This window comes from Marmota flaviventris, chromosome 11 (genome assembly GCF_047511675.1).
Source record: "Marmota flaviventris isolate mMarFla1 chromosome 11, mMarFla1.hap1, whole genome shotgun sequence".
Lineage (NCBI taxonomy): Eukaryota > Metazoa > Chordata > Mammalia > Rodentia > Sciuridae > Marmota > Marmota flaviventris.
In genome coordinates, this window is record NC_092508.1 from 60,036,871 (window position 1) to 60,062,119 (window position 25,249).

The following is a 25,249-nucleotide window of genomic DNA, read 5'->3' on the forward strand; positions in this document are numbered from 1 at the left end:
TTCAGCTCAGGAGTTGAAGATCAGCCTGGGCAACATAGGGAGAGCCTATCTCAAAACAAACAAAACAATGCGAAGACATTAAAGCATCTTGAACACAGAAAAGCGAATATATTTATTTATTTATTTTAAATATGTATTGTTTAGTTGTAGTTGGACACAATACCTTTATTTTATTTATTTAATTTTATGTGGTGCTGAGGATTGAACCCAGGGCCTCACACATGCTAGGCGAGCACTCTACTACTGAGCCACAACCCCATTCCAAAAGTAAATATATTTAAATTTTAGAAATACCTGCGGAATGGATGGGCTTGGGCTAGTGACAGATTGGTGGCAGGGAGGTAAATGAAAAGGCTGCTGTAGCATGGAAGGTGAAAAGTGATGTAGGCCTATTGAGAAGTCATCCAGAAAGCAGAACCCACAATGGCTGTGTGCTAGGATGTTAGAAGGAGAAGTCTAGGAACTACCGACCTTCTCCTTCTACACTTCTGTCCTAAGACCTTGGGTGAATACTCTATTTATTAACCTAAACAGAAAAGACAAGGAGGGGCAGATTTTGAGGCAAAGATGATGAGCTCCATTTTGGAGCCACTGTCATGGCAGTGGTATGATTCATTAGAGTAGCATCGTTTGCATTACATGGGAATTCCTTTGAAGAACATATTCTTCTAATGGAGTAGTCATCAGTTAATAAAGCCTCTAGGTGATTCTAATGCATACTACAGTTTAGAACCCCTCTGAGCAGTCATCAGCCAGGGAAAGGCATCTGAAGCCGTATGCTGCCAACTGAGACTTGCCTGTGTAAAGTATCCCTTAAATAAGCCTCTTATTTCATACAAAGAAAAAATTTCTAATTCAGAATGTAAACTATTTGTTGTATCTTAATTCAACAAGATTTTACTCAAATTTTACTCAGCTATAATTCATTTTTAGGGTTCTTAATAGTCTCATAAATATGTCAATAGCTATGAAGTCAAGTTGATCACCTTTGCTATCTGAGGCATGAAGGTCCCTCCGATTTTCCAGATGCACATATTTCCTAATAATTCTTTTTAAACTTATCTTCTTTACCTTAATAAGCTTGTCTCTTTTTGTTGTTGTTTGTTTTGTTTTGGTGGTTCTGGGAATGTGGTTTCCAGGGCCTCATACATGCCTGGCAGGCTCTGCCGAGCACACTCCCAGCCCCTGCCTCCATTAAACAGACATTACTTTATGGCTCTCAATTCCATCTACTATCCTCAATCTTCTGTGCAATGGCATTTGCAACTACCCCAGAGGACTTACTCTTATTCAAGGATTTAAGACAATCCACAGGTTCTCTTCAATATTGGGAAAGAAGGAATTATTTGTGGCCAGGATCTCAATTCAATTTCTATTTTTTACATAACCAAACCAAATTTTCCTTAGTTTTCCAGACTCCCTTCTAATTACTACCTTGTCTTGTCTTGGGTTAATATTAAAAGGTTTTCCTTAAATCCAAGTAAAGGTGCTACTCTTGGCAAGATGACTAGATTTCATTCAATTAACAAAACAGTTACTTGGTTCTTACATGCTACAGAACTTTGTGTGTTTATGGTACAGGGAGGGAAGGAAAGACTCGTATATATACATCTCCTGCCTTACATGACTTGATAATCCAGTAGCATGATAAGATAAGCGGTGAAAATTATTACAAATACTTAGAGCTTCTGGCTCAGAGTAAATGACAATGGAAGCAATGGTGGACTTGGCATCCTTGGCATCCAACCTCTTCCTAAGCTGTCTTCTGTACTGTAGAAACTAGATGGCTAAGAACTACATTTCCCAAACTCCCCATACATAAAGGTCTACATCTGAATTTGGCTCCATTAATTAGAAGCATTCATGGGCGACTTGAAGGGAGAAGCCGAGAAGGGCTCATTCCTGTTATTTCTGCTATTCTTTTTTCTGCTAATGAGTAGTTGTGGAAATGTTAGGTTTTTCTGCAGCAGCACTCAGCTGTCCCATAATAGCTATGTGAGTACTGAGAAGCAATTGACGGTGGTGGCAGCATAGTTTCCCCTATAAGCCAGTTCTACCTGCTTCCTTGGTGGGCCAGTTCAGAGGATCTGTTCTAGAAGTTGTTTCCACAGGTTCTGCCTACAGGCTACTTCATAACAATCAGGAACAACCAATTCACGTCTGCTTGAAAAAGCTAGAATGACCAAGTCTCCTGTAAACTGAGCCCCAATGGTGTGATTCCAATATTACAGGAAGGCAGTAAGGGATGAAGGAAGGTAGGCAGACAGGCATGACCAAAATGATAACGTTAGACCAAAAAACATTCTATAAGGACAATGGTGCCTGAAATAGTCCTTGCTATAAAAATAGAATTTTGACATAAATAAGGGAACAGTATTCCAGACCAGAAGGTAAAGAAGTATGAGCAAAGCTGCAGTAGTTATGAAAGCCCACACTGTACCAAGCATTGATTGTCCTAGTTTTGCTTAAGTACTGAGTATACTTATTTGGAATGGTAAGTTTTGACCATATTTTCTATCAGAGATGGTAAGACCCTGAGAACTATTCAACAAATTGAATACTTTTCACTGGGCAAAGGAAAAAGATTGAAAATTAGATGAGGGTTACCCCCACAAAATAAATTATAAATCAGAGATAAAATGAAACAAAATGTGACATATACAAGGGCAATATTTCTAGTTGAGAAGTACCAAAATTCATTTCAGAAGTCAAATAAGATGGTGAACCAAATATGCATCTACCATTTACTGCCTCTCTTATATTTATTTATATATTTTATTCTATTTTTTTAAGTGCTTTACCACTAAGCCACACCCCCAGCCCTGCCTCTCTTACAAATTAAGTCATGAACTTAAAAGATAAGAGAGAACAGGAGAGAAAACAGGTTAAAAAAAAAAATCAGGAAATATAGAGAATAATATTGACCAAATTATATTGTTATATTGTATGCGTGTATGAATATGTAACAATGAATCCCACTATTATGTATAATTATGATTCACCAATTAAAAATATGGGGAAAATCAGGAACTGAAAACAGATGAAAGGAGGTAAATGATTTGACAGAACCAAGAAAACAGAATTCTGTTCACACAGTGGAGAGACACAAGAATTCCCAGGTGTCAACAAGAGGCACCAGGATTTCTAGATAAAAAGATGAAGTGGAACTAAAAGTGGATAGAAATCTGTTAAAGACACAGATGAGTCCCCAGATCTCATATTCTACCATGTGGAATGACTGTCCCTCTACCATTTTGGCAAAAGACTAGAGAATTATTCTCAGGAGAGAGAAAAACAGAGATCCCTGACTAGAGAACACCAGGAAAAGTTAAGTGTGGGTCACTATGGGATTAAGTGAAAACTGTAGACTTAGGTGCTAAGACACACCCCCACCTGCTAGCCCTCTCACTTAGTTTCCAGAACATTGGCAGCCAGCCTTCATCTTTCAGGTGAATTTCAGCAGTTTTTCTATTAAAGCCCTTTTTCTGTTCCAAGATCCAATGCAGAATTCCACAGTGAAATTGGTTATAAAGTCCTCTTAGTCTTCCATAATCATGTGACAGTTCCTCGGGCTTGACTTTCATGAGTCCACTCAGATTTTTAAATTGCTCACTCTGACAGAGAGCAGACAATGACAGATTCCCAAATATTTAAGAGCCACTAATACAAAATACCAAACAAGACAAAAAAGAAAAAGCTCAGAAGAAACAGACTATATAGAGAAGAAAATTCCTAGAAAATTATTTATAATATACTCAAGAGAGATTTTGCAACCACAAAACAAGAACAGTATACGCATTTTAATAAAAACTTTCAGGGAACAAGACAGACTCTTGTGGCTTAAAATATGGTAAAAGAAATTAAAACCTCAAATGAAGGGGTGATGCATAAATTTGAACTCTCCTAGAAAGTAGAGAAAAAGACCAAATCCAGAGGGGAAATGGGCATTAAATGAACCACACATAATGAACATATGATTTAAAAATATGATATGTGTTATGAAGGAGAATCAGACCACATAAGAGAAAATATTTGGGACGTCTCCTTGGAGTACTGAGGGTCAGGAGGAAATGTTCATTTCTTTTTTCTTTTCTTTTCTTCTTCTTTTTTTTTTTTTTTTTTTTTTTGTTGTTGTTGTTTGTTTGTTATCAGGAACTGAACCAGGGATGCTTGGCCACTAAGCTACGTCATCAGCCCTTTTTTATTTTTTTTTTATTATGAGACAGGGTCTCACTAAATTGTTTAGGGCTACTAAATTGCTGACTTTCAATCCTCCTGCCTCAACTGCTGGGATTATAGGTGTGTGCCACCACGCATGGCAGGAAATTGTTCTGATAAAGTGACAATGAAGTTAAGACCTCAAGAACAAGCAGGAATTAAGCAGATGTCCAAGCTGGGGAACAGCATATGCAAAGATCCCTAGGAGGAAAGAGTATAGAGAAAGAGTCCTGAAAAGAAGTCAGGAGATAGGAATTGGAGGGACTGGAGAGTTGTGGGTAGTGAGATCAGTGGGCCTTGAAGGTCAGGGTTTTCATGGTGAGTACAATGAGAAGCCAAGAAAAGATTTTAAGGGGGAGCAAAATGTCCTAATATATCTTGTTTGTGGGGAGGGTGCTGAACTCAGGGCCTTGTGCTAGCCAAGTGCTTTACCACTGAACTCTATTCCCAGTCCTTTTTAATTTTGAGACAGGATCTCACTAAGTGGCCCATGCTGGCCTTTAACTTGTGATCTTCCTGTGTCAGCCTCTTGAGTGGCTGGGATTACAGGTGTGTGCCACTGTGGCCCAATGTACTTTTTAAAGGGCCACTTGAGTGCAATATGAGAGAGCTGGAAATAGTTATTGGGGCTGGGGTTGTAACTCAGTGGCAGACGCTTGCCTAGCATGTGTGAGGCACTGGGTTCGATCCTCAGCATCATATAAAAATAAATAAAATAAAATAAAAGTATTGTGTCCATTTACAACTACAAATATTAAAAAATAAATGAATAAGAATTTCTTGGGGCTGAGGTTGTGGTTCAGTGGTACAGCACTTGCCTAGCATGTGTGAGGCACTGGGTTTGATTCTCAGCACCACATATTAATAAATAAAATAAAGGCCCATCAACAACTAAAAAATATTTTTAAAAAAAGAATTTCTTAAAAAATTGTTGGAGGAAGTAATTATATATATAATGAATGTATAACACTTCTCATCTTATGGATATTTCATAATTTACTTAATCATTCCTCTATTTCTCTGGACATGTGAGTTATTTCCAGTTGTCTGCAACCTGGTAATAAAGATCCTTGAGCCTAAATGTTTGCCAGCGTCTGATTATTTTTCAAATAGAAATGGAAATAAATAGGTGAGCTATGGGTGGAGGTATACAGTGCAGTGGTAGGGTGCTTGCCTAACATATAGGATGCCTTGAGCTCAGTCCCCAGCACTACAAATAATAACAACAACAATCATAAATTGTTGGAAATTTGGTAGTCATTTTTTAAAATTGTTTTTAACTTTGATCATTAAATATGAAAAATATACTTTGCAAAAATAGATATCTTCTCATTTATTTAAGTAAATGATATGAACAGAAAAATATCTACCTTAAAAAGTTGAAAAACTGTGTGCCGATATTATACCATTTAAAATATGTGTGGCACATTTTTGATGACCTATAGTGACAATAAACAACACTATCAAACTTCTTGATTGGGACAGACCATATTTAAAACAATCAATATGCCAGCAAATAAGCTGAGCTTCAGAATCAAATGTTATACATTTGGGATATCATAAAATAAATCCCAGTGTAATATAATATGCTAAATACACATCTATTTGTGGCTTAACTTTTTAGAATTTATTTATTTATTTATATTTTGTGGTGCTAGGGATCAATCCCAGTGTTTCAGGCATGCTGGGCAAGTACTTTTACCACTGAGTTATACCCCCAGCCTTGTGGTTTACCTTTTAGTAATTTTTTGTTGTTGTTGTAAATATATTTGCAAATCAGAAAAAAATACTGTCAGACCACTTCTCCTCGTTGGGTACGTAGTCAAGTTATGCCAGGAAGAGCAGTTGCTTTGCTCTCTCCACAGTTCTCTCTCATTATCACACATGTGGCCTCTTTCCCATGCAATTTGCCTCTTTTGTTCCTCATCTCCCTGACTAGCATCACCACACACAAGCTCCTTCACCTCTTTACTTCCTTCCCCCTCACATCCTATCTCCTTGAGGTTTTTGCCTTTGTTGTTGTTGTTTTATGTTTTACTTTTGTTTTGTTTTGTGCTGGGGACTAAACTTAGGGGAGCTTTACCACTGAGCTACATCTGTAGCCTTTTTCATTTTTCTTTAGAGACAGGGTCTAAGTTGTTGGGGTTGGCCTAGAACTTGTGATCCTCTTGCCTTAGTCTCTGGAGTCAGTGGGATTACAGGCATGCGCCAATGTACCCAACACACATCCATTCTCCTTGTCATAACTCCTTATCCTCAAGTTCTTACATATTTTTTTCTTCTCTTTGAATGATGTGATCCTTTCTGTCTGCCTCTCCTGCACTTTCATCTTCCCTCAGAGTCCTGAGATCTATCATCTCATATTCTCCAACTCCTGTTCCAGGTCCTAATTCAGGGAAGGACTGTTGATCAGGAAATCTGTCAAGGTGGCTGAGGGCACAATTGAGACAGATGCATAGATGCTGGACATGAGGAGACCAGGTGGCCAGCCCAGGTTTCCCAGGCCTCTGTGGCAGGAGGGGGTGGGCCTAAACTAAAGGATAGGTCAGCAGAGCAGCGGCCAGAGGCTGAGTCCTGCTGCTCTGACAGCCGGAGCATGCACACAGGCCACCCGGAAATGCTCTGTGGCCTGGATGGGCTCTGAGAGTTGCCAGTTGGACATACTGACCTAGACAACCAATTAGGGCATGTTCAAGGTCTGCTGCACTGAACATACAGTCTTTTAAACAAGGCTAAATCCCCTGTAACTGATTTTTCTCCTCCTAAATTTTCCTGATTTACAGTTGCAGTAAGAATTGGAAGACAAATCAGACAAGGGTACTGAAAATATGACACACACTGAATATTTGCCTTAATGTTCTTTTATGTACTTTTGGAAATGAACCAGGTATTTAGTGAACACGGAGGGATCTAGTAGGTATGCTTGATGAGAATCTGTAGTGGGAAGGAATTTAAGATCAAGGTCAGGAATGATTAATATGCATTCAGGAAGTCATCAACATTTAAGCATAAGCAATATGAATCTCATTAAATCTTCAATAGCTTCCTATTGCCTGAAGGAATTGGTGGTATTATAATGATTAAAGCAATAACATTAAAGTAGAAAACAGCATTAGAAAATTAATCTGACCCTTATAAAAGAAGCTACCACAGAATAGTAACCACCCAAGCCAAGTTTTTAAGACTCCTTGGCAGCTGTTCTCCTTGTCCCCCAAGTTAGAAGGCTCCACTGAAAAGTGACTAGTGATAGATATATTCGAGGGTTTTCTTTTTCTTTTTTTAGCCTAGTTAACTGGTAATCCTCCGCTCTCTTCATCTGTGATAAAGCCATCCTACTGCTATCTCGCCGTCTGTCCTGCCTCCTGCTCTCTGGCCCCGCATAGCCTTCTCTGACTGTGTCGCTTACTCAATTCTCTGAAGCGCCCCTGTGCTCCGCAGTGCCCTGAACAGCTGCTATGCATGGAGCATAAAGTAGGGGGGCACTGGTGGAAGATGACAGAGAGGAGTTGTCTTCTGAACTATCAGTTCTTGGAGGGGCCGGTATTCTGCAGCATCATCTGGTTTGCAGAGAACACAGCCAGGGTGTTCTTTTTACTGCTGACCTATTTTTGCTTGATCTTAGGAAAATCCTAATCTTAATGATTACAGAGACAGGGTGTGCGAAGGCACAAATACAGAATTATCACAGGCTAATTGAAGGAAAAACAATGGTGTGATACACAGATTACATGTGAGAGGTAAAAGAGATAAAAAGTTAATTTCCCTAAAATAACATTTCAGTAATTAATCAATTTTCTTTTGTGAATAAGGCAGAATTTTTCAAAAAATCATAGTCACATTACTAGTAGCCCTTCTTAGGGGGGAAGATACTTTAGAAATGCCTACTCTTGGGGCTGGGGTTGTGGCTCAGTGGTAGGGCACTTGCCTAGCACGTGTGAGGCACTGGGTTCGAGCCTCAGCACCACATGAAAATAAATAAATAAAAATAAAGATACTGTGTCTATCTACAACTAAAAAGAAAAAAAAAAAAGAAATGCCTACTCTTTCTAAATGATGGGACATGGGTGATAGTCACTGTCTTAATACATTTCTATAACATCTTAATACTGCTACTTTGTGTCATGCCCTGTGCCAAGTAATGCTGTACCAGCCAGCTGCTAAGACCAATCCCAGCCTCCTGGAATTCATACCCTGGTCCAGTCCTCTGCCCCACTGTACTATGTGATCAATAGCATATGATAGAAGTGATAAGAAGTCACTTCTGAAGTTCAGTTAGAGAATATTGTGGCTTCTATTGTAGCCACTCTGGTTCTCTCTCTCTTGGATCACTAGTTCCAAGTTAGAAGTCCTATGAGAGGGACTATGGGCAAGAAACTGGTCTCCAGCCAACAGCTCAATGCAATGTCATGAGAGCCCTGGGCCACAGGCATCAGTTAAGCCACTCCCAGATTCCTGGCCCGCAGAAACTGACACAATGTTCATCATTTTGGGGTAATAGTTGCACAGTGATAGATAATTAATACAGCTCTACATACATTATTTCTTTTAATCCTGTTAGTAGCTACTCTCTCATCCCTATTTTACAAATAAAGAAACTGAAGCTTAGAGAGATTAGCTAATGAGTCCATGGTTCCACAACTAGTAAACTGCAGTATCATGATTCAGACCCCAGCAGACTTGAGAACCCACATTCTTAGTCACTGTTTATAGCCTTCTGCCTATTAATTTTTAAATATATGGCTAGGGAGCAAAACCAGGGCCTTATGTAGGGTAGGCAAGTCCTTCACCACAGAGCCACACCCCCAGCCTCTCAGATTACTTTTTATAATCAGAAAATATATTTAAAAATACTTTCATCCCCAGAAAAAGAAATTCCCATTTTTCCTTTGTTCCTGTCTCAGAGGAGCCCCTCCCAATCTTAGGGATCCCCCCTTCTCCTGTTTCTTCCATCTTTTTTAGGTCTGCTCTCTCCTGATCACCAGGGTTTCCAGTGGCCCTGCTTCCTTACCAGTTTTTTTTTTTTTTTCCCTTCTCTTGCTTCTAAATATATCTAGGGCCTCCATTTCAAAAATACAACATATGTCCAAACAAAAATTTATTTATTTACTTATTTATTTTTAATATTTATTTTTTAGTTTTCGGCGGACATAACATCTTTGTTTGTATGTGGTGCTGAGGATCGAACCCAGGCCGCACGCATGCCAGGCGGGCACGCTACCACTTGAGCCACATCCCCAGCCCATAAACAAAAATTTATATGTAAATGTTTGTAGCAGTATTATTTGTAAGAGCACTTGCTCACTCTCTCTATATATGTATGTATATATATATTATGTGTGTATATGTATATACATATCATGTGTGTACATACATATGTACATACATATATACACACAAATATTAGTATAAATGAATAAAATTACTGATTAATACAAATAGGGATGACCCTTAAGAACATTATGCTAAGTGAAAGAGGACAGTCACAAAAGGCCACAGATTGTATGTAAATTTCTTTTATATGAAATGTTCAAAAAGGCAAATCCACAGAGACAGAAAGAAGGTTAGTGGTTGCTTAGGACTGGAGGTATCAGGACAATTAAAGAGTGACTATTAATGTAAACAGGTTTCTTATCAGGGTGATGAAAATGTAAAATTGATTATGGGGATGGCTGCACAACTCTATATACTAAATATACTAAGTATACTCTATATACGGAATATACTAAAAACCACTGATTTATACACTTTAAATAGATTTGAATTATATATCTAAGAATTATATCTCTAGGAAGTTTTCTTTTTTAAAGGAACCAAAACAAACTCAAACAAACAACAAAACAAAACAAAACCTCCCCATTTCTTTACAATCAACTACAAGTGCCTTCTGCTAATTTTCATCTCAGGTCACTGTAGTCTTCTAGTGGCCAAATTCACTACCTTCATTTAATCACCTCAAAACTTCTTTTTGAGAAATCTTTTCCTGACTAATCTCTCCATTTCTAGAAACTCCTTTCTTCCTGCCTTGATGGCTTCTCTGCTTCCTCAGGTCCCCTTTCTAGCAAGCCACATGTCCTGATGATCTCTGCTTTGTCCCACTTCTCTGGCATCCACTCTCCCTTTCTACTGTAGTCACTACACTGGTTCAGGACCTTATCATTTGGTTTCTGCCACTATCTCCTTTTTTTTTTTTTTTTTAAGTACTTACTTTTTAGTTTTAGGTGGACACAATATCTCTATTTTATTTTTACGTAGTGCTGAGAATCGAACCCAGTGCCTCATGCATGCTAGGCGAGGGCGCTACCACTTGAGCCACATCCCCAGCACCCTCTGCCACTATCTTCTAACAATCTGTCATGGCTTTTTTTCTCAAATGTATTCAGAACACAGCAGGAATAGATTAAAATGGAGACACCAACACAATTTTTAAAAATCTCAGTGCTCTCCTCTGCCTTTAAGATAAAACACTAAACTGGTCTTCAGGGTTCTCTATGACTTGATCCTAATTAAGCCTCATCTCCTAGAAATCCCTCACACAAGCTCTCAGCTCCAGCCATATCCTCCACTCCAGAACCCTCTAAATATGTGACTTTCTGTATCCACATGGTTAGCTTACCATGGCCCTGCTTTATTCCCTTGGAACATTCTCCTCAGTCCCTCTGCTGACCACCTTACTCATCCTTCAAGAACTAGGTCTCATTTCTTCTATGAATTGACCACTCAAGCCTCAAATTCTCTCTCCTTCCTCTTATTCTCAAAGCAACATTATACTGTTCTGCATTGTTACATGTATAAAGCTTATTTCTTCAATTAACTAAAAACTGTTACAGCAGTTCAAAAGTTACTTGCATTCTCACTATACCTGTTCTTTGGTCTTGCTAGGAGTTCTCACCTTTGGACAATTCATGTTTTCTCCAAACTATCAGACTCTTCTCTTTTTCTTTTTCCAAGTTATTCATTTTAATAATGGGTACAGATACAACAAATAGATGATTCCCTATTCTTATATGAAACTTCTAGCCTAGGCTAGACTTTGTGATTCAATAGTTCAATCCTCTTCTTGTCAAAGACCTGCCTTTCTTACTTCCTATTCTTCTAGAGCTTCCACCTGAAAAATTCCAGTCAATCCAGCTCTTCTATCTCAACTATTTTACATACACAGGGTGATACACATTTGGAGAAAATCAGTGTTAATGAATGGGACCACTACAAATTATACTGTAATTTCAGCTGGGTCTCAATTCTGTAGGGTAATTTTACTTATCCTTTATTAGTTTCTAATCCCCTACTTCATCGTTTCATCTATCATCTCTGGGAAAATGTACAGAAAAAAATAGAGTCATTGGGGACAAGGGTCTTCTTCAATTTTTTGTCCCCTCTCCCACCTGAAAAACTATTTGCATGGGGAGAACAGGAGTCTGCCTATCTTCTTCCCTTCTCACACACATGACTCAGTTGCCCACTTAGGTGGCCCCCAAATCCTGTATGTCTAATGCTCAAAATAGCTACTTCAACATTCCCCTCTGGCTACTTCCTAGCTATCACTGGGCCTGCCAGCCATGTTTATCCAACAAGATCCCAGGCTACTGGAATTCTCACTCCTCTCTCTACCTTTGGATAAGAGGCTGTCTCTTGACATCTTCACTTGACCAAATTCCTCCTTCCATCGAAGGGCTCAGACTGGAGCCAGTTGCCACCCACTCTCTGAAGCCGACTCCTCTATCTCTACTGGATGATCCCATTGCACTGTTTGCTTATGTCTTAATCTTACTCTGTTGCAATAACAGATACATGGCTGATCTCCCTCAAGCACTGTGAATTCATGGAAGACAAGAACCATGTATTCCAGGTCCAGGACAATGTTAACAGCACATCCCTCACTACCTAGATTCCTTTTGTGTTTTTACAACACTTGGGCCAAATCCTTAATTTGTGTATTACTGCTTTGTGATGAAAGAATATAGTTTACAATTTTTTTTTTGGTAGGGACTAGGGATTGAACCTAGGGGTGCTTAACTACTAAGCCACATCTCCAGCCCTTTTTTTATATTTTATTTTGAGACAAAGTCTCACTAAATTGCACAGGGCCTTGCTAAACTGCTGAGGCTGGCTTTAATCTCAAGATCCTCCTGCCTCAGCTTTCCGAGCCACTGGGATTACAAATATGCACCAACATGTCTGGCAGATTACCATTTTTTTCTAGAACAATTAGGCTTCTAGTGAAGTTTTGTCCTATTTCATGTATTTTGTAAAAAAATAAACAAAAAGACAAAAAAGAAACTTTAATCCAAAGTATCACATTTAGTATTAAATCAATCTTATTAATTATAACATTTTTTTCTTTTTCATTTATTTATTTATTTGTAATATTGGACATTGAACCCAGCAACACTCAACTGGTTCCTTTCTTTTATTTTTCTTTTTGGTACTGTGGACTGAAGCCAAAGTTGCTCTACCACTGAGTCATGTCCCTGGCCCCCCCCCCCCCTTTTTTTTTTTTAATTTTGAGACAGTCTCCTAAATTGCTGAGGCTGGCCTTGAATTTGCAATCCTCTGGCCTCAACCTCCTGAGTCAATGGGAATAACAGTGTGTACAACCACACCCAGCTAATTATAACAGTGTGAGCTTCAATAACTTTATTATGTCTACTTTAGAGGTGTGCTAAAGTTTCCCACTATGATTGTGATTTATTCATTATTCCTTTTATTTCTAACAGCTCTGGCTTTATGTATTTCAACACATTATTTGATTCATTATCAACTTTACTGTATCACCATTAACTAGTCATTTTTCACTCATTCAAAAAATTTACTGAGTTTGATGTATCAGGTATATTCTAGGTGCTTAACATAAATTGGGGAACAAAAGAAATAAAAATTCCTTGTGTAGAACTTATAATGGTGGAGACTAGCAATAAACAATAAACATGACAAATAAGTAAATCATATTGTGTATTAAAAAGTTTTAAGTGCTATAAGGAGGATCTTATAGAACATCATAAAGGAATTTAGCTTTTACTTTGAGGGAAATAGATTTCAAGCAAAAGAATAACCTCACTTACATTTTTTTATATATATTTTTTAAAGAGTTTTTTTTTTCTTTTTTAAATATTTATTTCTTAGTTTTTGGCAGATACAAGATCTTTGTTTGTATGTGGTGCTGAGGATCGAACCCAGGCCGCATGCATGCCAGGCGAGCGCGCTACCGCTTGAGCCACATCCCCAGCCCCTCACTTACATTTTTAAAAGATCAGTCAGGCTGCTATGTTTAGAACTGAGTTATTGAAGACAATGATAGAAGCTGGGAGACCAGTAATAAGTCACTGCAATAATCCAGATTAGATATAATATTAGTTCAAATCAGGTAGTAAACAATGGGGATAAGGGGGAAAAAAAAAGTTTGGTTCTGGGTATATATTTTTTTTTAATTTTTTTTTTTTTTAGTTGTAGGTGAACACAATATCTTTATTTTATTTATTTATATGTGGTGCTGAGAATTGAACCCAGCACCTCACATGTGCTAGGCAAGCACTCTATGCCACAGCCACAGCCCCTCTGGATATATCATAAAGGTATATCCAATAGGACTTTTTAAAGGAACTGAGGGTGATTTAAAGGTTTATGGTCTAAGAAGCTGACAGAACAAAATTAATGTTTAAAAACCATTAGATTGTACAACTTTAATTGGGTGAATTGTATTATATGTGGATTCTATCTTAATAAAGCTGTTTTTAAAAGATTACCATCAACTAAAGTAGGGAAGTATGAGTGGAGCAAATTTGGGAAAAGAGTCAGAAATCCAGTTTTGGAGTTCTGGACATGTTGGTTCTGAAATACCTATTTATTAAGACATCTGAGTGAAAAGGTAGGCAGTTGGATGTGTGAGTCTGAAATATAGAAGTAAGAACTCAGTTGGGAACATAAATAGATTGATGGATATTGTTTAGGGTCATGGGAGTAATAAGATCATTAAGGTGGTATTAAGTCTAGATATAGAAAAAGTCAATGAACAACTTCTTAGAATTTAACCTAATGTCTATTCTGTCTAATAATAACATTGCTATGTTGTTTTTCTCAATGGATGCTTCTCTGTGGGAAAATTTGGCCCTGGGTTAACTTTCTAGCTCAGTTCCTCTGGAAACCTGGTAAAAAGGTGACATGTCACCTATAATACAAAGCAGTATCAACTTATGAGAAAAATAACTCCTGACTTTAGCTGGATGCAGTGGCACATACCTGTAACCCAGAAACTCAGCAGGAGGATGATAAATTCAAAGCCAGCCTCAGCAACTTAGCAAGGCCCTGTCTCAAAATAAAAAATAAGAATTGGGGTTGTGGCTCAGTAGTAGAGCGCTCAACTGGCATATGTAAGGCACTGGGTTTGATCCCCAGTACCAATTAAAGGAAAATAGAAGTATGTGTCCACCTATAACTAAAAAATATACATATATTAAAAAATAAATAAGCTGGGTGCAGTGGTGCACACCTATAATCCCAGTAGTTTGGGAGGCTGAGACAGGAAGATCACGAGTTCAGTGCCAGCCTTAGCAAAAGTAAGATGCTAAGCAACTCAGTGAGACCCTGTCTCTAAATAAAATACAAAATAGGGCTGGGGATGTGGCTTAGTGGCCAAGTGCTCCTGAGTTCAATCCCTGGTACACCCCCCCAAAAAAATTAAAAAAATATAAATAAATAAATAAAAGGGCTGGGGATGTAGCTTAGTGGTTAAGCACCCCTGGGTTCAATCCCTGGTACCAAAAAGGGAGGGGAAAAAAAAAAACACACACACTCCTGACTTTTCATCTAGTCTATGTATAAATGATTAATACCCGTTAAGAAGCCATACTTCACCTTAGGTGGTAACCCCAAGTTTTGGGCCCACAGGTATTCCCTAAAAGTGCTTCTGTAGGTTTTCCACTGGAAAAAAAAAAAAATAGTTGCAGCTGGCTATAGATAAATGTATTGTTCCAGTCACTGCTGCTGCATAAAAACAATCCCAAAATTTATCAGCATTAAAAAAAAAAATACTTTTTTAGTATGCTTGTGAACTACAAGGGTCAGGGATTCATAAATTAATGTCTGAGGCTGTCTGATGTCCCAGGCCTTCCATTAAGAAGACTTGAAGACTGGGGGTGACTCAATGGCTAGGAGCTGGAACCCTCTTCACTCACATGTCTCGTGCCTGGAAAGGGACGACTCAAGCTAGGACTCCTGACTGATGCCACTCCAGATGGAGTGGCTTTCTCACAGCATGGCAGCTGCAGGATAGCTGGGTTTCTCACAAAGTAGTTCATGCTCTGAGCATGAGGGTTCCAGTGAACAGGGCAGAGATTATATCCCCTTTTATCAGAGTTTCCCAAATGACAAAGCATCACTTCCCTCATACTCTATTAGTGAAAGCTGTCCCAAGACAATCTGTTTCAGGGCAGGGACATAGACCTTATTAATGGAAGGAATATCAAAGAGTTTTGATTTGCTAAGGGAAATGTATTTTTCCCCTCAAAATACATTTTATTTTGAGAAATTAATGAAAGGTATACATATTTTTCTTCAGAAATACCCAAAATTTGCATATATTGGGGGAGTTTACTTCCTGTTGCACTCAGGAAACAGCGTAAGAGTGTCAAGATTCTTCCATACTTATCCCACCAATAAGTGCTCTATGTCCCAGCCCAAGAGCACCATAAGAGGCATATCTGGCTGGGCTCAGACACTTGGAAGGGGGACACAGAAGGATCACAAATTCAAAGCTAGTCTCAGCAATTGAGTCCTTGACTCAAAATTTAAAAAGGGATGGGGATGTGGCTCAGTGGTAAAGCACCTCTGGGTTCAAACATCAGTACAAAGAAGGGGAAAAAAGGTACTTTTGCTAAAAGGAAAAAGGGACATTTCTTTGTTTCTTTCTGCAACCCTCCTGCAATCCTCCTGCCTCAGCCTCCCAAGTTTACAGGCAAGTGTAAAGGAACATTTCTTGTGTATAGGTTCTCACTTAAAATTTTTAAAAATTAAACTGGGTGTGGTGGGGCACACCTGTAATCCCAGCGGCTCAGGAGGCTGAGTCAGGAGGATTGAAAGTTCAATGCCAGCCTCAACAATTTAGCAAGGCTTTAAGCAACTTAATGAGACCCTGTCTCAAAATTAAAAATAAAGAGCTGGGCGTGGTGGCACACACCTGTAATCCCAGCCACTTGGGAGGCTGAGGCAGGGAGATCACAAGTTCAAAGCCAGACCCAGAAATGGAGAGGCACTGAGGAATTCAGTGAGACCCTGTCTCTAAATAAAATACAAAATAGGGCTGGGGATGTGGCTCAGTGGTCAAGTGCCCCTGAGTTCAAAGCCCAGTCTCCCGAACCCCCCCAAAAAAACAGATTCTATTTTTTAAAGCAGTTTTAGATAAAGCTGAGTAGAAACTTAAATTATTTTTTATTCATAAGATAAACAGTTGTAGAAACAGGATGCAAACTATATTTACCCAATTGTCCTTTCATGGTGTATACGATCACCCTATGGATACTGAGCAGCACAGATATATTTATTCTAAGCACAAGATCTGACATTTCACTATATGCAGAAATGAGCATCCTCTTATGATGTGAATGCCTAATACGCTGAGACCCAACTTGTAACCAGCTTTGGAGGATGTTCAATCCTCTTATCCGATAATCTTCCACTATTATAACATTAAATTATAGTAACATTTCCTTAAGTTCCACTTTTGGTTTTTTGTACCAGGGATTAAACCCAGGGCATGCACCACTGAACCACATCTCCAGCCCTTTTTATTTATTTTTTTTATTTTTTGGTACTGGGGACTGAACTCAGGGGTACTCAGCCACTGAGCCGCATCCCCAGCCCTATTTTGTATTTTATTTAGAGACAGGGTCTCACTGAGTTGTGCTTCTCCATTGCTGAGGATGGCTTTGAACTTGAGATCCCCCTGCCTCAGCCTCCCAATTACACCTGTAATCCCAGCTCTTTATTTTTAATTTTGAGACAGGGTCTCACTAAGTTGCTTAAAGCCTTGCTAAATTGCTGATGTTGGCTTTGAAATTGTAATTCTCCTGTCTAAGCCTCCTAAACTGATGGAATTACAGGCATCCACCCCATTCCCAGCTTAAATTCTATTTTTTGAAAACACTACTCCTGTCAATAGCTTTTGCTCTTCTATCCTAAATCTGGCAATTCTGCCTCAGGATTTCATTTTAACACTCCATGATACTTTCATACACTTTCTGAAAATTAAAGAAGTTGATGCCCAATAAAAATTAATCCACATGATAATTCTAAAAAATAATTCATTGGTCACTTTTTGAGGATAAACTTGTCATTTTTTAAATTGGTTAAGTAAAAAGACCAAAACAAGTATTTAACATTCCTTGCCAGGAAGGATCTATTAGGATAAACAAATACTGGATCAGAAGGATTCTCTTTGTAGATACTTCCTGATGAATGAAACAAGAATAACTAAATTAGAATATTATCATTTTAAAACTTCTAACAAGTCAAGAGAGTTAGATAATGATCACCAATGGCCACTAATGTCACAAAACAAAACACACACACACACACACAAACCCAATAACTATCTATGAAGTACTGTTATTTAAAAAGAAAAAGTCTCACCTGAATCAAGTCAGGCGTGAATCTAACTTTCAGTTTACAGAGGAACATCTTAAACTACCCCAGTGGAATATCATACAATCAGAAAAAAAGTGGAAGTGAAAAGCTCCATAGTGCAAACCGACTAAACAGTTACTTCAAGAAATAAGTTTCAGCCAGGCAGGGTGGCACACACCTGTAATCTCAGCTATTGGGGAGGCTGAAGCAGGAGGATCATCAGTTCAAGACCAGCATGGGCAATATAGCAAGATCCTGCCTCAAAAAAAAAAAAAAGTATATCTATGTAGTTAAAGGAAAAGATGGATGGATATAATAAGTGAACATGTGGGAAATCTCTCAACAGAGAATGGAAACTTTTTCTTTAAAAGAGGCAAATGGAAATTCTAGAAATGATAAATATTATATACATAGGAGGAAAAGGTTCCTCCTCTTAGCTCCTCATCTTTTAGAGATACATGACAAAAATTTACAGATGAAGTGATATGCTATCTGAGATATACTTCAAAAGGATCCAGCTTTGCCAGGCATGGTGGTACATGCCGATAATCCCAGCTACTTGGGAAGCTGAGGCATATGGATTTTGAATCGTAGGACAGCCTGGCCAACATAGTGAGACTCTATCTCAAAAAATAAAATTAAAAGAATAATAAAATAAAGCAAAGAATAATCCAGCCAAGTGTTTGGGGGCATAAATGAAACAAATATGAATGTAGGTTGATGATTTTTTTTAAAGAGACAGAGAGAGAATTTTTTAATATTTATTTTTTAGTTTTCAGTGGACACAACATCTTTATTTTATTTTTTTATGTGGTGCTGAGGATCGAACCCAGCACCCTGAGCATGCCAGGCGAGCGCGCTACCGTTTGAGCCACATCCCCAGCCCGAGGTTGATGATTTTTTAAAATATTTTTTTAGTTGTCAGTAGACCTTTATTTATTTATTTATTTATTTATTTTTATGTGGTGCTGACGATAGAACCCAGTACCTCACATGTGCTAGGCAAGCGCTCTACCACTGAGCCACAACCCCAGTCCCTAGGCTGATGAATTTTGTAACTAGATGAGGTACATATGGTCAGTCATTGCATTGTGTATGTTTGAAATTCTCCATATTCAAAGGCTAAGAAAAGAAATTCCAATTTTCACAAGAACAAGCTGTTCTAACCATAAAACAAGATGCTGTTCAAAATGAAGCTCTGCATACATATAAAACTTCTTCCATCTTTGCCCAAATTCCCTAAGATATACAACAATCACTCTGAATTTTCATAAATTTCCACTGCTTGGGAAAGTGGGCATTTCATAAAAACTGGGACTAATGGCCAGGTGTGGTGGTACGTGCCTGTAATCCCAGCGGCTCAGGAGGCTAAGACAGGAGGATCTCAAGTTCAAAGCTTGCCTCAGCAATGGCAAGGCGCTAGGCAACTCAGTGAGACCTTGTCTCTAAATAAAATACAAAATAGGGCTGGGGACATAGTTCAGTGGTCGAGTGCCCCTGAGATCAATCCCCTGTGCCCTCCCTAAAAAAAACTGGGATTCATGTATGCCATTCTCCTCTTCCTCTCTGTGTACATTATATTATACACATTAGACACATATACACATACACCATAATATTTGCATCTGATTTTACAAAATGGCATTATATTAAATTGTTCTAATTATTTCAAATAATATATTTGTGGACATCATCCATATCAACTAATAGAGGTCAACATCATCATTTTTTTAAACAACAGCATAACATCCATCATTGAAAGTCTACATAAATCTCACAATTTCAATGGGAGACAGGAGCTATTTGTGCTATATAGAAAACTGTTTCAAGCAGATGAAACAAAGCATACAAGTATATATGACTTTAGGGTCATATACTATAGTTGGAATATATTTGTTAAAATATAAAGCAAAATTCCATTTTCATTCTCTGGTTATCATTAGGAATATAGTTATATGTAGTTCCTGTGATGGAAAGCTCCTTATTAACATGAACATTTTTCAAAGCACCTATGAACTGCATCCTAATTTTTGGGGAGTGGGGGGATACTGAGGATTGAACCTGGGTGCACTACTACCAAACTATTTTACCAGTCCTTTTTTTTTTTTTTTTAAGTTTTGAGACAGAGTCTTACTAAGTTGCTGATGCTGGCCTTGTGGCTCAGTGGTAGAGCACTTGCCTAGCATGAGTGAGGCACTGGGTTCAATCCCTGACACCACATAAAAATAAACAAATAAAATAAAGGTATTGTTACAACTAAAAATATTTTTTAAAAAAATAAAAATAGCTAAGCATGTAGTTCAGTGGTAAAGTGCCCCTGGTCAATCTCCAGTTTGAAAAGCCAAAACCAAAACAATAAACTGAGCATACATTTTCTTACAGAAATAACAAAGACCTCATGCTACTTGACAGAAGTTTAAAGTACTTAATTCATCATGCACTAAAACCTGTCCCCTACCTGAACACTAATTTTCTGAAAAACCACTTGGGTAAGTAATTGTCAGTGGGGGAATCAACGGTCTTAGGGTCCTAAGTGAACAAAAAGCACTTAAAATATTTTATACTTGTTTTTTAAATTTTTTTTTTTAAGTTCTAGATGGACAATTCCTTTATTTTATTTATTTACTTTTATATGGTGCTGAGATTTGAACCCAGTGCTCGGCAAGTACTCTACCACTGAGCTACAACCCCAGCCCTTATATTTGTTAAAAGAAAAAAAGTAAATAAAATAATAGTATTATATGTATTTTAAATCATGAGTATATTTGCATTTGTCATTCGCCACTCTTTGACCTGGGGAATATGAAAGATGTTCTATACCTATGTTATTATATAGACATTTTGCTTTGTTACAGAGAATATGCATAGTAAAGGATACATAGTAAAAGAATGTTGGTTCCATTCCAACATTCAATATTATTTTTTATTTTGACACAATCACCTTAAGTTGTCAAGACTGGCCTCAGACTTGCAATCCTCCTGCCTCATCCTACTGAGTAACTGGGATTAGGCATGTACCACTGCACCTAGAAAGAAAATTACTTTTTTGTAATGAGAATGCTATCTGCCCACTGTATAAAATTTGTACATATCAAATATAAATAAGTCCAACCCCATCATCTAGAAATGGCAGCTCTTGATACTTGGGTGAACATCATTCCAGATTTCTACCTCTATCTCTCTTTCTCTCTCATATATGTGATACTGGGGATTGAACTCAGGCCATCAGCATGCTAGGCAAATGCTCTACCAGTGAGCTATACCGCCAGCACCTCCAGATTCATGCATATATATACACATAAAGAAACATTAAATGTAACTGAAGTTTTGTTTTTTTAATACTAGGGATTGAACCCAGCAGCACTTTAACCACTGAGCCATATCCCCAACCCTTTTTATGTTTTTTATTTAGAGACAGGGTTTTGCTAAGTTGCTGAGGCTGTTTTGAACTTACAATCTTCTGGCCTCAGCTTCCCTAGTTGCTGCAATTACAGGCACGTGCCACCACACCTGGCATTGATATGTAATTTTACATTAGTGAAATATACTGTTCTATAACTTGCCTTTTATTTTCAATATGTGTCAGCAATTATAAATGTAAGGTACATCTATCTACCTTATCTTTTAAGTGGATGCTGAGCACTCTAGTGCATGGAGGAACTATAATTCCTGTAGTCATTTTCTTCCCAATGGACATTTCAGATTCTGTCCAATATTTCCCAATTATTATCATTATAAAGTTACAGTTTGGGCTAGGGATATAGCTCAGTTGGTGAAGTGCTTGCCTTGCATGCACAAGGCCCAGGGTTTGAGTCCCAGCACAAAAAAAAAAAAAGCTACAGTTTTGTTCATACACTGCACATTCATCCTATTGTTCTGTTAGGATAAATTACTAGGTGTAGAGTATTAAAAGGTACGCATAATTTACACCAAAATATACTGTGCCATGTAGCCCTCCCTTTGGAAAGGCCAACCTATTCCACACACCTACCAAATGAGCCTTTCTGCTGGTCAGGCCAAGTCTTTTCCCTCTCTCCTCACTGGCTTCAGCAACCTCTACATGGACTGTGGAAGGACAGCAGGATAAAGAAGGAAAAATCCTTGCTTACAAGAAGCTTGCATTCCAGCAGGGGAGATAACAGGAGAAAGCTGACAGATGAGCCAATGAAAGTCAGAAAATCAGAGACTGAAGGCAATCCAGGGAGAATGAGTCATACAAGAGTGTGAAGAAAAAATATGTCCTACTGGGTGTGGTAACACACACCTGTAATCTAAGAGGCTTGGGGGTGGGGCTGAGGCAGGAGGACCAGCGTTCAAAGCCAGCCTCAGCAAAAGCCAGGTGCTAAGCAACTCAGTGAGACCCTGTCTCTAAATAAAATACAAAACAGGGCTGGGGATGTGGCTCAGTGGATAAGTGCGTCTGAGTTCAATCCGCAGTGCCAAAAAATTATAAAATAGAAAAAAATATGTCCCCTTACTTGCCTTGCCCAATTCCTTCCCATACTCACTGAGCAAAGGATCTTGTGCAGTAGCTTCAGGAGGTAGAACAAGATTCTAGTAAAGTGGGGGTTGAGAATGAGAGACTAAATTGGGAGACAGTTCTTAGGGTCCCAGGATAGGAATTCTGCGCTTTCCTCCCAGTGCTAATACCTAGGAATATTTCAGTCCTAGGCTACAAGGCTCTTATTACCTCTTGCTTGGTTCCAAGAGACTGATCTAGATATATAAAGATACATGGTTAAAGGTGAAATGTTTTCTCTGATATGTGGAAGCTAGTCTAAGAGAAGAGAGAGAGAGAGAGGGAGAGGAAACAGTGGTAGGAGGTATAGAGGGAAGAATTCCATCAAAATAAAAGAAGGATCAGGAGAGTAGAAGAAGGGGATTGAGGAGGAGCGAGGAGGGATGGAATAAGGGAAAAACAGTGGAATGATTTGACCTAACTTTCCAATGTACATAGATGAAGATACTATAGTGAATTCCACTACTATGTATATCCACAAGACACTACTATTAAAAACTGTAAATAAATAGAAAGATCAATAGAGTACAGGAAAGGAAATGGGGGAGGAAGGAGAGGGAAGATAAGAGTACGTACTGGGGATCGAATTGAAGCAACTTATATTTCATGTATTTATTATGTCAAAATGAATCTTAATGTTACATATAACTATTATGAACCAATAAAAAAATTTGTGGTAGATTAATTTAAATCACTGTAGATGGATAAGGAGGGGGAAGAGATACTGATAAGATTTTTTTTATGAATTTACCCTTCATTTTATACTCTGGGGGTTGGGGAGTAGGTTGCAGTTAAACCTGTCTGCAATTTAAAACAGGCGATAAATTAGTTTAGAGGGGAGCCCTTTCCCCATCACTAAAATCTCTTCCTGGCACATTTTCCCTTCCTTTTCTAATCAAGATCCCTGTCATGGCAGTTGCAGCACCGTGGGATAGCTGGGCCTGGTTATAGGGACCAATAACTTGGCCTGACTAGTAGCTTCCCCAAGATTGTTTAAACCTTCATTTGTCAAAATCTTAGGTGGAAAGGAAGGAAGGAAAAGCGTCATGTTATTTTTGCAATCTGCAAAGAGATTAAATATATAATACTAAATACATGTAAATGAATATATACCCACGTGTGTATACACCCATATATATGGTTGGGGGGGGGGGGTTGGGAGACTCCTCTACCTTGAGTATCTCCTTAGATCCTCTTCACCATTACCTGCAGCACACAAACACAAAGTCTAATTGCCATTATTTCTTGCCAAAAAAAGTAACTTAATTAGTAGAGTTTGGACTGGAGCCTAGATCTTAAGAGATGTAAACTCGCTCTCTTTTCTCACAACTGCACTTATGTTGACCTCCATTTTTCCATGCAACCAGTACATTAGCTTCCTCCATTACCTTACACATCTCTCACCAAATCTTCTGTAGCTCCTTACTCATCTCCATTGACACTGCTTATCAGTTTTACGGGTCCTCTTTACTTCTTACATTTATTTATACTTGTCTGTGACAGAACTTTACATACTGTTTTCTATGAAAAAAATCGTGCCATGCAGTACAGAGGAATACGCCTTCAAAATAAAATTTTCATGTTCAAATTTACCATCTAGGTGACCATAGTTATATTAACCTTTGTAGCTTCACTTTTCCCATCTGCAAAGATGGAATAATGCCTAACTCTTAGGGTTTTAAAAGGTTGCTAGTATATGTAATGTGCTTAAACACAATACCAATACAATATACTTTAAAAGCTCTTAAATGGTAGGTAATACTATGAAAATAATATTTACCTCAACAGACTGTTTCTACGTGCTTGACACTAAAGGAGCCCCTCAAAATGTTAGTTCTCCTGTTTCCTTGTCCTTGAAACAATTTCCGAGTTCTTTCCAACAAAGATTCAGAACCAAGATCAAACCCAACGGATTTCCTTTATTCGTACTCCTAACTAAGATCCCAACATTCATTCAGGATAACAACCACATCATTTGTTCTCAAATCATCGGAAAAGAATAATCACGTTTCGCATATTCCTCAAAAGAAACGTCAACAGAATAGCTCCCGTGAAAGCAAGAGTATCCAGGTGCATTTCAGAGTTATTCTGGCTCCGCACCAAAATAAATGTTTACAACACTAATGATACACCGAAGCCGGGGAGGAAAACTTGAGACAATGGTCTGAACAATCTCAAGAGGAACCACGCAAGACGAAGTTCAGGCGAGTGGTGGAGTGAACGAAAGTGTTCCTACAGAGTGTGGATATATCATCGAATGAGCCTGCGTGTGTCCAATGCGCCGAGAAGTCTGAGCGCGGGCGGGTTTCCCTTTGAACCGCGGTGCTCATGAGTGAGCGACCGCGCAAACCCTTGCGGGGTTGTCCTCAGAGCGCTTACCTAGGCCGACTAGCAGGTGGACGCCGCTGGGCGCCGCCATGTTGGCGCTGGTCACGTGGCCGAGCACTCCTCTCAGCCCCGCCCACTGGCGCGGTCCAGTCGCAGCCCTGCCCAAGACCCGAGGCGCGGGAGCCGCCTGGAGCGAGTGCGCTTGCGCGCGGGATATTAACTGCGGGAACTGTGGCAGCGGAGCGTCTCCGGCACCCCGGCTGGCAGCTGAACCCCCCTGCCGGCGGAGCCCGCTCCGGCCGCGAGAGGCAGGTTCCAGCCGCATCTCGCGCGCTGGCTCTGAGCACCCGCGCCCAGGTAGGATGGAAGAAACCTATCAGGTAAGCGTGGCATCCAATATTTATAGCATCAAAATGTTGATGCACGGAAACGTGAAGTTGGGTGGAAAATTTTTAAAAAGCACAATCTATGTTCAGCATAGCACTTTGCAACGGCTGCCACTCTGTTGCAAATTATTTCCCTAGGTTCAGTTGAAAGGTAAAATTTGTTCAAAGTCACCAACTCCCCCTT

At 38.9% G+C, this 25,249-nt stretch overlaps 1 protein-coding gene across 3 annotated transcripts in view; it reads right to left on the minus strand.

The window, feature by feature from the left end:
* The window catches only part of Metap1d (methionyl aminopeptidase type 1D, mitochondrial), an 82,069-nt gene extending 57,273 nt beyond the window's left edge, over positions 1–24,796 (minus strand). For all 3 annotated transcript variants that reach the window (XM_027946169.2, XM_071619074.1, XM_071619075.1), the window contains exon 1: positions 24,731–24,796. In XM_027946169.2, the coding sequence (XP_027801970.2) occupies positions 24,731–24,770 (40 nt within the window). In that variant the 5' untranslated portion in view covers positions 24,771–24,796. The remainder of the gene's footprint in view (positions 1–24,730) is intronic.
* Between the last annotated feature and the right edge of the window lie 453 nt (positions 24,797–25,249).